Here is a 13,984-nt window from a genome sequence, read left to right on the forward strand (position 1 = left end):
ATATCTGAAAGTCATAGGAACTTGTTGAACTCTATAAATGCCAAGGAAAGGAGCTTCAATGGTTTTAAAAATATTTTGTAGTGTAAGAAAACACTAAAAAACTGTACCTTCCTTCATGCAAGGAGATAATACCTTACAGCCACAAAATGATGTGCTTCCATAATGAAAGCATTTTTACTTATTTTTAACTTATGGACCGTGTTTGTATGACCTTGAGTGTTGTGAAAGGCTCCCATAAATAAAATGTATTATTATTATTATTATTATCAATGATCAATAAGGCTGGGCGATATGGGAAAAAGTCATATCACGATATTTTTTTATATCAGTCGATATCGATATATATCCCAATATCAAACAAATCACCATTTAGTGAATTTTAAATGTTCCCTGTTACTCTTAATAGAGATCTGAAGATGTCAGAATGTTAATTTTTAATTAAGTATTTATTATTCTGTCAAAGTTGACAGAAAAATGACATGTTGACATGTAACACTATAGAACTGTTTCAGATAAATACAGAACAGGTATTTTGAATTAAAATCCTACATCTGACCGGTCAACTAATCAAAAAAAAGTTTGCATTCTCCATGATGAAACAGATTAGCGACGTTTCTTGTCTTTGTGCTCGACATAATTTGCAGTGCAAACTACTCTGTTTCGTGACTTCGAAAAACCAAAATACCTCCACACCACCGAGCTTTTCAGGCCCTTCTTATCACTAATATCATCCCTTACGCCCTGGGCGGTGTCTTCCGTCGTTTCTTCCGTCGAGGGAACACTCATTTTCTTCTTTTATTCGGCTGCAGCAGCACAAACAAACGCGCCACGACTAGCTGCTGGCATGGCTCTATTCCAGCCACGTGATTGGTTCAGCGTGGCACAACTCTCGTTGTCATTGGCTGTTCCTATTGTCTGTCAAAAGATGGACGAATGTAATCTATCGAAAAGTATATCTACTATATTTCACATCTCTACAGAGGAAAAGTTATTCCTCAATAGCTATTATTATCGTTTTATCGCCCAGCCCTAATGCTCGATTATGTTCCAACTTATAAGGATTTATGTGAATAATCATGAGTCTGAGCAGTTATCCCGTATCTCACACCAACAAATTGAACTTTTCCTTTCTATTGGTTGGAGTTAGTTAAAGGGGAGCTCCGGTATTTTGGTCCCAGTAGAGTGCCTGTGTAGAAATCCCTCCGTTAGCTCTCCTTTAGCTGCAAGTAGCCACATAACAGCAGCTATGAGCTAACAGAGCTATAGCACACGTTCATTCATTCATTCTTATTAAAGTATTGGTGAAATAAAGACAGATAATGCCTTATTTAGAGGCTGCATCCTCTAAGCCCCGTTCTCTCCGTTATATGGATCTCCAGTTATCTAAATATCTTCTGAAGGACGCCGACTTTCACCAAACTGTTCTCTGTGAGTAGATGAACGTATTTAATGCCAGAAATAAGGTTTAAAAATACCAGAGTTCCCCTTTAACTAAAGTAGCAAAGTATCATTTTTACTTGGATGCTTTACAAAGTTAGGCATTAAACAACTGAGTAAGACTACAGGAGTAAAGAATCCAATGTGGTTTTTGTTGTCCATCTTTCATTCATATCATGGATCGGCCGTGTAATGCTCTGATTATATTATAGATGGAGTCTCTTAGGATGGGTTTGTTGAGGTGAATCCATGCATTTGTGCAAACTCCTTGTAAGTTCTGTTTGGAGCCAACATTTAGATCCAAATGAACCTTGCTTTAGTGATCATGTAAACAACCTGAAAACAGCAGCCTGGTCTCACAGGATAAAGTAAGAGCTAAATATGGTATTCTTTTCTTTTTTTCATGATGCACGTAGGCTGACTTTGTTTAACAAATGTTGTTAAGACTGGGTTGAAAATATCTGTGTGTTTCTAAGAGCTCAGAAAGAAGCTTTGGGCTGTCTAAGGAAATAACCATGATGATGTCATAGGAACTTCTTCAGTAATCTTAGTCAGTCTGAGAGTGAAGAATGAAAGCTTGAAAACATGTTTTAGTACATGGTGAACAATGAGGGATTCACCGTTTTTGGACCTTAACTCCACCAGGACATCTCCGCCCATCCTGTATTATCAGCTAATGCTCTGAAGTCCTTCAACTTCAAGGAAGTGCAACGCAAAATTACTGCAGGGAAAAGAGATTTCAGCAAGCAGCTCACTTTGATGCAGACACCTTGTCAGCGCCGTCACTACTGCAGATAAAATCCACGTTTGGCCAAAAAAAAAACACATCTCGGACCCTTTCCTGAAAATTTCTCATCCTATTTGTGATGCGACTGTCTGAAGGACATCTTTAAGTATTTACAGTAGGTTGGTGAAAGGTGGCTAAGTCAGCATAGAGGTGGAGGGAGAGAAGGACTGAGACAAAGAGAGTGAGAAATTGAAGCAGACAGTAGGGGAGGCAGACCGGAGCGAGGAGCAAGAGAGCGTGTGAGACGCCATTTTCTTGGCAGAGTCCCCTGAAGCTCTGCACATTCCCGCAAGATTAATTGAAGCTGTTTCTGTTTTTGTTATTTCAGTCTGTGAATTACCTCCAGATTATAGAGAAACAGCTGTTCACCCGCTTCCCCTGGACTCAGCCTGTGTGATTATGCATGGAGTGACAACCAAGACAAACACCCGGCGCTCTGACGCTTTTCTCCGTGTTCCTTCCATTTCACAAACTGTCACTCATTCACACGATTAGTGAAATAAATCAGTCAGGATAATTACAACGACAAAGAAATATTTATTAAATCTTTTTTTTTCCTTTTTGTGTTTCTTTTAGTTAGTCATAGCTGCTCCAACACGTGTATTTACAGACATGGCCTTTTTGTAGAAAAGTCTAGTGAGGGATTGAACAGGAAAAAGACATTAGAATAGCTCGGTTGAGTAAAAGAGAGGATAGGACTCATATAGGCACAAGGAACAGTCACTACAATGTTAAAAGAAATGTGCAGTTTTGTGGCACATCCATGTCTTGTTGGGGGAAAAACACAGTTGTGGTTAAAATAACAAAGTTTCCCACTGCTAGATGCACTGACAAAAACACACATCCATTTTGAAGGTACAGAAGATGATGAACAGATGCTGCAAACCCAGGACAATGTGGTGTTACCCGCTAGCTACAAGGTACCACAAAAAGGGGACAAAACACATTGCCCACCCTCCTTGTTGCAGTTTGATCAAAAACATACGAAACATCAAAGATTTGATGTGAAAACCAAACTTTAGTCTGCTGCCACAAACACATCAAGCTTTTACACTAAGAGAAGTCCGTCGCAGTTACGGCGATCTCAGCCGTGGCTCGGAAACACCTGAAGGTGGAGATAAGCGCCACGAACGGAAAGAGAGAAAGAAGACGCCTCGGATGCAACAGTACAACCAACAAAAGAGTATCCAAGCAAAGATTTTCCAGCTCTTCAAGATCCATCTGCTCTTTGTTCAGGCCCTTTGATTCATGATTGGAACGTGACCGTGCGGCATGTTTGATATGTGCCTCAGCTGAACAAACACCTTTACAGACAGAGGGTGCAAAGTTGATCCTGTTTGTTTCGTATAAAAGACATACAAAATGAAAATTGGGTTGTTTTTTTTTTTTGTATCAAATTTTTTTCTTGCTAGGAACACTAATGTTTCAGCTCGATTGCCCTTCAAAAGACGTTAGGGGGAGAAAAGAGCATCTAACACTATGTTACAACAGACTAACACTTGGATACACAGTATCCACAAAAAAAACTGATTGATTTTTCTCAATTTGGTGTGGCTGTAGGCGGTCCTTTTAGTGTCAGTGGACATTTGATGCTGGGTGTAAGGGCGAAAGCATAACTCCCCAAACTCAACGAATCGCCACCTCAGATTATGAACTATTAAATGTTGTGAAATGAATTAAATATTTATCTAGATATCAATGCTGAATGTTCCCACTTGAGTGAAATCTGTAAGAAGAGAGCTGGAAAAACATTTAATTTAACTCACTGGCTTCAGTTTAGAATCTGAAGTTTTTAAAGGTGTTTTTGAAAGAGAGAGAGGAAGTGATGAAAAGAGTCAAGAAAGTTAGGAGTTAGGAAATTATCCAAACTTTCCTGCCGTATCCGGAGCCGTCTTCGTGCTTAAGTGAAGTTTAAGGACCACGGTTAAAGGTCATTCTTTCAAATCTGGAAAACTTTCCTCTTCGTGGACGTACTTTGTCATGACTTGGTCATCAATACGTTTGGACTTTTTCTGTAAAATTACCACTTTATTCTACAAAATTCTGACTTGAGAGATGAGGAGAATGATCGCTGTACTTTCAATTATTACAGCTTAATGACAGTGTGACTCTTCTAATGTCTTTTCTATCATATTGTTCCAAACATAAAATTTTTTAACGACAATTGCTGTCCCGACTTTTTTCGTTTAATCAACGAATTTATTCTTTTTCCAACACTAAGACGAGTTTTGCCCGCAGGGCAGTTTAATTTCTCACTCACGGAGCTAGTTTTTCTTCGACTGCCTGCTTTGATCTGTTCATCACATGTTCCTCACCTCTTTCCTTCCTTCCTCTCAGCTCCCTGACTGGTAGAGGTTCAGTTTGTCACCACCCTCATTTCCTCTCCCCTGGTGGTCAGTTTTTCATTCTTGAAATAATCCGTATGGGGGGGTTTCCCGGGGCCATTTTCTCTTTAAATGCCACTTTACACAGCATCAAAGAAGGAAACCGAATCACACAACCAACAGCCCGCCATGCACCTCTTCCACCTGCTTTGTAACTTGATCACCGTCTCACTGATAAATCTCACTTTTCTGTTCGTTCGAAGTTGGTTTCTCCCAGAATTTGAACAAAAAAAGACCTTTTTTTCACCTCATGTTAGCGTGGTCTCATCCCTGAACTCTGTAGGAAATTTGCCTGTATTTACAATAGCTGTGTAAATAGTGATTCACAAAAACAATAGTGTAACAGTAAAACTACATTTGTGACGTTTGTTAATGACAATTTGAAAACACAAATATTCTATTTCTACACCCTGATGCACATCAGACTCTTTTTTTTTTTTTGTTACTTTCTTGGACTGTTAAAAACAATCCAAAACCATCATCTGCGATCATTCCAAAACAGACACCTAAACTGTGTTTTATCTTTGTGTGCGTGCGTGTGTGTGGGTGCACGTGTGTCAAATGAACTGTGTGTAATATGAACTAACATAACTGGTAATTGTTTTTGCTTTTATTGCCTTTCTACTGTACTGACAGACTAAACCAGAAGAGAAAAAAGCACAAGGACTTCACAATAAATAGGAAAAATACATTTTGCCTGGCAAAATAACCATATTGACTTCTATGCCCCGTTCAAATATTTTGCTGTACACCCGTGGTGGCGGCTACAATTGAATTATGTGATTTATTTGATCAAAAAAAAAAAAAAAAACATGAACTGATCATTGAATCGCTCCTATTCAAACACTTAAAGATTAGTGCTTCCTTAAATCTTTTTTTTTTTCCTCCATGATCTGCGACAGTCCATCCTTTTTAACCTGAGAAGAAGGTTAAGTCATCAAGGCCTGCCCCGTAGCGCCATCTCTTAGCAGCAGTCTCCTAGCAACATCTTCCTTGCTGGTTTTCCTCTCTGCCGGCCTGTTTGTGACGCGTCGCTCTGGGATCTTTTGCGTTGAAGTGATTCGTGAAGTGAGTGGCGTTCCCAAACACAAAAAAAAATAAAATCTGTAAACTTTTCAGGGATCCTGCTGTGCTTCTTTACCATTCAAGCTAAGGAGTTGACTGATTGTGTAGATTGTGTCCCGTGAGATTATGTTTTTAAAAGCATGTTTGTGTGCGCGTCACAAATAAATGGTGTAATATCTGCATACTGTGAGCGAGGCAAATGATAAGAGACGCTTCCCACTTCGGGTGCCTTGACCATCAGCGCCCGCCAAAAAAGTCAAGAATCAAACTAGTTTGCATTTTTGAAAAGTCAATAAACAACAAAGGCTTCGCTGCTGAAGTCCCTTCTTCTCTCCTTTCACCGAGAGAGATTATCAGCGTTTTTTTTTTTTAAAAAGTGCTCCTTTTGAGGGGAGGTGTTGCAGGGTAGAGCGGCCTGTGGTCCAATCAGGACAGTCCATTGCTAAGGAAATTTCTGAGACTGGGCGCTATAAAGACAAGATGGCAGCCAGGAGCATGAGAGCGGAGCTGAGCAGCAGGACTGAAAACTGGTGCCGGCCGACAGCGTTTACATCCCTTCTTGCTGGTTCTGGTGACTCGTGACTGATGCCATCTGATGGGAGAGAAAGGATCATCATCATTAAAGGGACAACAGTTGGGAAACCACAGACTGAAAAAGATTCTCTGAGTTGATTAGATGTTAATGTTGAAGCAATAGACTGGCTCCGGTTAACTGGAGATGGTTATTTATCGTTAACTTGGCAGCTGAGAATTAGACCACATGAGGTCCGGTCTAGAAAACGGTGTGGAATTCAGTCTGAGCAGCTGTGGTGGTAATGGTAAATGAATCTGTTTAAGAATAACCTGCACAGAGCTGTCATTACTGAGCAGAAACACAAACATATAAACTGTATATTCCCACCCACCTCTGGGTTCAAGGGAGTTGTGACTGTTCTCGTCAAAATCCACTCCTTCCTGCACGCTTCCCGAGTTTTTCACACAATTGTCTTTGGAAAACAAAGAGGAGATTGCAAGATTAGACAAGTCAAACGTCTCGGGTCGGCCGGCCCGATCACAAGAGACTGAGCAGAGCAGACACAACAGTCTGCGACTCACTTTGGGGCCTGACGAAGACCTTGAGTCGAAGGCAGCTCCTCCTTCCTTTGATGTCGGTGATGGAGGCTGTAGATGTACAACACAGGGTTGAATAAGAACACACGAGAAAAGCATTACCTTCAATTTTACACATCAAAATACCTCCGCTGATCTAATCTGGGGCTCAGCGATGTTGGGAAATGTCATTACAAATTAAAATGTCAGTTTAAATGTCAGTATTATTACTGCACTTGAACTTTTTAACTTAACAAAAGACATAATTAAAATATCAAATAGCATAATGTAATTACATTGTTTCAAGCACACAGGAACCCTTTCAGGGTAATCTTCTGTCATTGAATCCATTGCTTTAGACCTAATCCAAGCACCTCACACTCAAACTTTAGTAAAAAGGACTTAATAGGTATGCAGAGCTGTTTTTTAATGAATCAAGTAGCTGTACTTTCTGGTATTTAAAAGCAAGAAGAAAACATTTCCGCCACTCTTCTGTTAAATACCACTTCTGGTCAGCAAGGTAATGAAAAAATGGCTTCTGTATGAAATATTCTCATTACTGAAACCATTGTCCCTTCAGTGCCTCGGTAATCTGGAATCAGCAGCGTCATATATTGATTTATTTTGCCCACAGATTCATTTGTGCTTAGATCAAATCATGAAAAAGCCTCTTATTGACCCCAGCTGCAAGATGAGCACATTAAAAGTTTATGTCAGGGTTAATTAACTGGAGAAACAACGTAAAGTCTAAGTATTTCCACGATGCTGGTCAGCGATCACCTTGCAGAAATATAGTTTAGTCTGACTTTAACAAGCTCTCTGGTTTAGTCTCCATTCACATTAATATTCGCTCACTGGTTTTATCATTTAACCTCGGACCTCTTCACATAATACATGTACCTTTGCTCAAAAGAATCAGCAAACAGTCAGAAGCCACCTAACAAGGTCGACTGTTTCTTCGGCTTATCTCCTTTTGAATACAGACGTTGGAGCTTTATCTCGCGGTCTGAGCTTCCCTCTCGTCCTGATGTACAAGGGTCTCTGCTACATATTTTATATCAACGTCAGCCTCCCTTTTCCAGGTCTAATTTGGCCACGGGCACTCATATCTGCAGATGTGTGGCACACTGATACGCTCACCTAAAAAATCTCATTTCCTGTATTTCCTGATTGTGAAAGGCAGAGATTAAAAACTTTTTTTTCTCATCAATTTTCAGGGAGCGCTGAGAGTATCTAGCTGTGACTAATGACTTGAACTTTTCTTTAAGAGTATTTTTTATGTTTTGTCCGGATCTTATCTTCATCTGACAGTAGATTTTCTCTTCTCTTTCGCAGACTTTGCCTCTCATGTCTTAATAGCCTGACCCTTGTCATTTCCTGCAGCCTATCAAGTGTCTCAATCTGCTCTTGATCTGCCTGCACAAACACACACACACACAAGCGGGAATATTTGTAGCGATTGGTTGAGCACGTGTGCGTGCATGTATGTAAGGCTGTGGTTTCCCGCCTATGTGCATCTGTGCACGGACGTGTCCACAGTTTGTCCAGAGACGCGGCGTGATGGCCCAGCAGTAAATTCCTGCTGAAAGTAAACCGTGTCAATGTTTCCACTGTCGCAGCCACTTGAGCTATTATTTCAAATGGCACTTTATCAGATGCCGTGCAGCCATGAGAGAAGATAAAAATTACCTTGAAACCTTTATTGGAAGTGAAGCAGCAGAGGGAGAAAAAAGCTGTCCGTCACTCTGCTTCTGTCTGCGTCAGCAGGTATCGAGTAACTGATCTCACACCCAAGCAGTGGCTGGAACAGAACTCGTCTGAAGCGAACTGGCCAAAGCTGTCTCTGCTTTTACGTCTTTCTCTCATGCTCCTTTTGTCTGGCTTTCCTGGCCTGTCTTTATCTCTCACTTTATTAGACACCCATATAAAAAAAAGTACACTTCTGCGCTCTTACGTAATCTCTGGAGGGACAAAGAAGCTGTTTGCTCAGCTTTTCATCCAAAACTTTTAATAAATCTTAAATTATTTGGGTTAGGGCTGCGGCTTAAACTTAATTTGCTCGTGAAATCATCTCTGTGTAAATCCCTGACGAAATGATGAATTTCTTAGTCTATACAATGTGAGGAAATGTGTGTGTTGTGAGCTCCAGAAGTCCAGATGACTACCTCTGGTTGCTGTTTTTACTGGACCAACATTCAAACCCCCCAAATGCACTTTATTTGCAATGATACGTGACACAGCCAAGCAGCAAATCTTCATCTCCGAGAGGCTGGAGGCAGTATCTCCACTTGACAAATGACTGTTGAATTTCCGTGAATTAATCACAGCACGACCTCGGAACAAAAAGCAACCACAGCATGTCTATCTTTTCCAGGACTAGTTCATACATTTTCAAAGAGCTCAAGAGCTACTCCAGGTAGTCATAGCGACAACACACACATTTCCCATTATTATTACACATGCACTGCAGAAACAGATGCCATGTGTAACATGTGAAGTCCATTTAAAAGGAAACGCTCTATTATTAGCCTTCTCATTAGCTTTATGAATAACTTATTGACAAAAGAAGCTGATGAAACTGCAGATGATGAGTAAATAAATTCAAATCCTTTGGTGAAAGATGAGTAAGAAAAAAGCTTGATAATGGCTGTGTGCATCATATTTGAAGTATTTTCAACAACTTGTTGCCTTGATGTGGTATTTTCTTTAGGTTGGAGGTAAAAGCTTTCTGAAATCTTCTCGTAGTTCTCCTTCCTGTGCTTCATCTCTCACTGACATTTTGTCACACTTTCTTCCTCTCGTCTCACTTTCTCACCCCCCCCCCCCCCCCCCCCCCCATCCCTTTCCAGATTCCACCACACACACATGCAGCCACCCAACTGTCTCTCCTCCTCTCCCTCACGTCTGTCACTGAGGTCAGAGTCTGAGTTTTCTATCCTGGAGCAACACAGCCGTGCTTCACCAGCACCGTAACTCCAGCTCTGCCTGCAACTCTAAACCGCAGCGTTAGTCAGGTCACCCGGATGCTGCCTCGCCATGACGACGGTGAATTCCCCGGTCACACGCGTTCAGTCATGTGCTGCGGCTCTCGGGATTGCACGGTATGCCACATATCACAGATGCCCTGAGTTTGACGCATCCTGATATAAATACTGTGGGATCAGATGTTTTTCCTGTGATGATCGGGTTATCTCTGGGAACAAAGCCTTTTGTCTTTACCTCAGCTTTCAGATGCTAAAAGGGAACTGAGGGGGCACTGTGCTGCTGGGGTTCATGTCATTATCGATGTAGATCTGCGCTGTCGGTACAGAGCGGGATCCAGGCGTTTGAAGCATGAGGGCTTTGCAGGGAGACAGTCATCTCTCTCACACAGGGAGAGCCAGACTCTCAACTGTCTCCTCTGAAAATTGGATTTCTATCCCCAGAGATTAGGATCAGGCTTCCCCTCCTCCTCGGTGGCTCTATTGGAAAAACATGAGGCCAGGAGGAGCTCATAGCAAAGACCTTGTCGTCATCTATGTGACCTATGACCTTCTGGGACCAGTCATAATACTAATCCCACACCATGGCAGCTTTCCCTTAGGTGTCTGACTGTCTGCCAAACAGACAGACCGACATTCAGCTGCAGGTGGCATCCATTTGACGTGGGCCCACCCTCTCTACCCTATGCCTCGGGCAAATGACGATCACTTCTTAGGAGGACAAAAGAGTGTCTGTCTTCAATGAGACACGCAGACATGAATTACATTTACATGTTCGCCTCACAGATTCTCAAGCCATACTATACGTGCGTTATTACACTGGTATTCACTTTAATCTACTGTGGAGCTTTTGTTGGAGCGTGACACTATCGACATGAAATTGGACACTGACACCAGCAGCATGTATTTTACTCTAACACCAAAAAGCTAGGCTCTCTCTGGATATCACATATAAAGATATATTCATATTTTAACAGCCATTTTATAAATTTGGATCAGAGGGACATGATGCAAATCAGAGATTTATGATATTTAAATAGAGAAAAAGTCGAGTGAAGTTAAAAACCTGGAGTCCGACTAAAAACCTGACATTCAGCTTAAAGTCTCACTAAACTGTGTTTCTTTATTTAAAATGTATCAAATGATTACTTTTCACGTGAACAATGTTGCTCATAATGGAATACTTTAAGAAACTGATTCCACTGCAGCTGCCCTCAGCTCTATGTAGCATTTTAGCTTCTTTAAGCTAACAGTTTTGTTTTGTTTAGTTTTGTTTTTTCCCCCTTTTGGCTCCAAAATTAGACTTAAAAGGAGGGTGGATGTTGTGTCCCAAGTGGCCGAAGCGCGACTCCATGTAATGATATTAATGCTCTGCACAAACTGACTAACAAAGCAGTGTTTTTTGTTACAGCTGTTGTTCCAAGCTGTCAAAAAATCTGTTCATATGACTCTAAATGTGCTTGCTTTTAGTTCTGGGTCAGTTTAGGATTAATTCAGCAGGTCTGGTCTTTTCTTTTGTTCCCTAATGAGGGAACAAAACTCACTAAGTTTCCAACAGAAACAGCAGCTGATGTTATTAGCTGTGTAAAACTTATGTGTTTCCATGCTTTATGCAGAGGAGACATCACCACTGGAATCATCATCTCTGACTACAAACGTACATTAAATGTTTTGACTATCGGATGTTCCTGGAGGAGTCTTTGTCATCTGTTGTTTCATCCCCTGCTCTGATCTGTTCTCAGAAACAAAAAGAAAACAAGGTTCTCATGAATGAGTCATGAATGTGACTCAGAAAGAGATAACAGACATGGCCTGAAACTGCTCAAAGCCATATGGACTGTCCCTCTGCATTCTTTTCCTTTCTTTCTGGACCATCAATCATCATCAAAGTCAACAAGAACCTCGCCTTCGCTCAGCTCTGAGCCAAATGAACAAATGAAGCAGAATTACGTAAGTTATGACTTTTCTAATCGCCTTCCAAAGAATTGCAAATAACATCAACAGTTCTCTGGCATGGCTGCCCGTAGACCACAGTTTCCCTAAACAATGCAGTCACTTTTCATGCTAAGGAGTCGAGCAGACTAGCCAGCAGACAGCGAGGTCCAACAGAAACAGAAACTGATGGGTCATACTTCACAATTCAAAACACTGCCACACAAAGACAGATTAGGGTGAGGGCAGGCTAAAGGATGAGCTGCTTTTTACTTTGAACAACTTAACTGCGATCTTTAACTGGGCAACACCTTCTTAAATGTCTTCTCTGAGTCTGAAAGCAAGGCAGTAAAAGTGCATCAGTGCAGGAGAGGGAGGTGTCCACGGAGGGAAAGAGTGTTTTCTTTGTTTTAAGAGTCTGTTATCTTTATTATCTTCTTTGTTTTGGTGCCAAAATACTACTCCCTTCCACTGACTCTTCCACTCTTTATTACTTATTCCTGTTAATATCCTTGAAGTTCTTGCCTGACCTCAGGTGTCAGCTAAATACCTCAAGTCACTACCACTGGGTCTTACTTAGTCCATCTCTTCTGCCCCTGCAGGGCACTGACTTCACTTATGAAAACACGACTTCCCAGCTGCTTGTTTTGCGGAGGCTTCTCACGAGGAGGAGAAAGCCGAGTTCAGCCAGTCAGCAACAAAAGACACTTTAGGCGAGACCTCACCAGTTGATAAGTGTCTGCATTTGGCCCTCATTCCAGGGCCTTGCAAAATAAAATCTGAACATTGCTGCAGGAGTATTCCAAGATGACACTGATATAATTGTTCTGATGCAACACTGAGTTCAAGCTTGTGAGCACTCAGAACTGAATGCTTTTTCTGTTTGTATATTGGGTTTAAATAAATAGCCGTATTGTCTCTTCTTCTACTAAAGAAACACAAAAAATCATGGAAAATCAGTGCCTACTCACAGATGTAATAATACTCTCTGCCGGGACGAAACTCGAAGCCTAAGGAGAAAGGAGTGAAGAGCTGGAACTTCTCAGAGAACTTGAGTGGTCCGTTCGGGGACAGAGGCCTGTTGCACTCCCAGCGTTTGAAGCCCTTGGCGGTGTGGTCGCAGGAGCTGTAGCCGTCGTAGTTCACCATGTAGAGGATGTAGCGCTCGGCCCGGTCGTCAGAGACCGGGCTGACGTAATGTGGACAATAAACGTCAAGGTAGTCGTTGATGCAGACGTCGATGTGGTAATCACCCCGGTAGAATCTGGAGGGGAAAACAGAAGGGTGGAAACATGAATACCGTGTTCAACAACGATGTCTTCTCTAAAGAGTGGACGAGATTCCTTAAGTATCTGAGCAAAGCCGCAGCTGAGGAAAGAGTTTCCATGTGTGCTCACTGTGAGAGACCCATCCGTTTGCTGTGTGGTGTTTACCAGATCTCATCATGTCAAACTCAATCATCCTGACCCTCCTGTGAGACTCCACCGAGTCGCCCTGCAGAAACCTCTCATGATGCACGCTAGTAAGTCCTAAGCCATATATCAGTGTTGGTGCTCAGCAGCAATGACTTATGCTGGTGCTGAAATTAAAGTCCCCCTGCGTTACAAGGCTAATCCCCTGGTTAGCATGTGCCTTTAGCAGCTTTAAGAGGATCCCTCTGCAGAATGAGATTTTCATTAGCCAAATATGACAGCTTGATTTAAGAGCCCCTTGTGGAATCTGTGAGTCTGGGAAAATGAGGTCTGTTCTCAAGCCTTAACACAGCCTAAAAGTTTTTCGCCTGGTGTTCGCTGGAAACTGAGTGGACGAGGGAAACAAGTGCAGCTAGGAGGTATGTCAGGTAGAGATGTGAGGGACATATTCCCAAAGGCACTGCCTTTCTTGAAGCTTTAAGCAGAGACAGATTAGACTTGGACAGCCAGCTGCTTGTGTCTCTGTAGCTGCTAATGGCCTGTGGTTCAGATCACTGACATTCTGCGGATGTCTTCAATACTCCACCTCTGTTCATTGACTGGGTCAGAGACCGAGCTGGAGAATGCAGCAGACTGATGATCCGATACTAGTGAACTCGCTGGAGCACCACAGGGGGGCTCTACCCTGACTTCTCTGGGCCTCACTGGTCACAGATCAGCTGTCACGCTTACTGCTGCTGCTCTGCCAGACATTGGAACTAACAATCAGCTGATCTCAAGCCAAGTGAGTCGGTGACAAGAGTTTAGAAGCAGCTGTCGCTGCCGACGTGGGCATTTTGGGGAGGCATGAGTAGCTAATGTGGAGGTGTATGATGGCTGTGGCCTGCTGGGAGTATC

General features: G+C 42.0%; 2 protein-coding genes across 2 annotated transcripts in view; one reads left to right on the forward strand and one right to left on the reverse strand.

The window, feature by feature from the left end:
• ghrb (growth hormone receptor b) overlaps positions 1-13,984 on the forward strand; it is a 171,740-nt gene that overhangs the window by 110,811 nt on the left and 46,945 nt on the right. The gene's annotated exons all lie outside the window — the stretch shown is intronic.
• The window catches only part of LOC140276965 (ephrin-A5b-like), a 72,978-nt gene continuing 61,735 nt past the window's right edge, over positions 2,742-13,984 (reverse strand). Inside the window, exons 2-5 of the mRNA XM_072371830.1 lie at positions 12,647-12,939; positions 6,769-6,834; positions 6,579-6,659; positions 2,742-6,265 (exon numbers count right to left, since the gene is read on the reverse strand). Of these exons, the coding sequence (XP_072227931.1) occupies positions 6,141-6,265; positions 6,579-6,659; positions 6,769-6,834; positions 12,647-12,939 (565 nt within the window). The 3' untranslated portion in view covers positions 2,742-6,140. The remainder of the gene's footprint in view (positions 6,266-6,578; positions 6,660-6,768; positions 6,835-12,646; positions 12,940-13,984) is intronic.

The sequence above is a fragment of the Leuresthes tenuis genome, unplaced genomic scaffold (assembly GCF_036924035.1).
Source record: "Leuresthes tenuis unplaced genomic scaffold, fLeuTen1.0.hap1 SCAF_19, whole genome shotgun sequence".
NCBI lineage: Eukaryota > Metazoa > Chordata > Actinopteri > Atheriniformes > Atherinopsidae > Leuresthes > Leuresthes tenuis.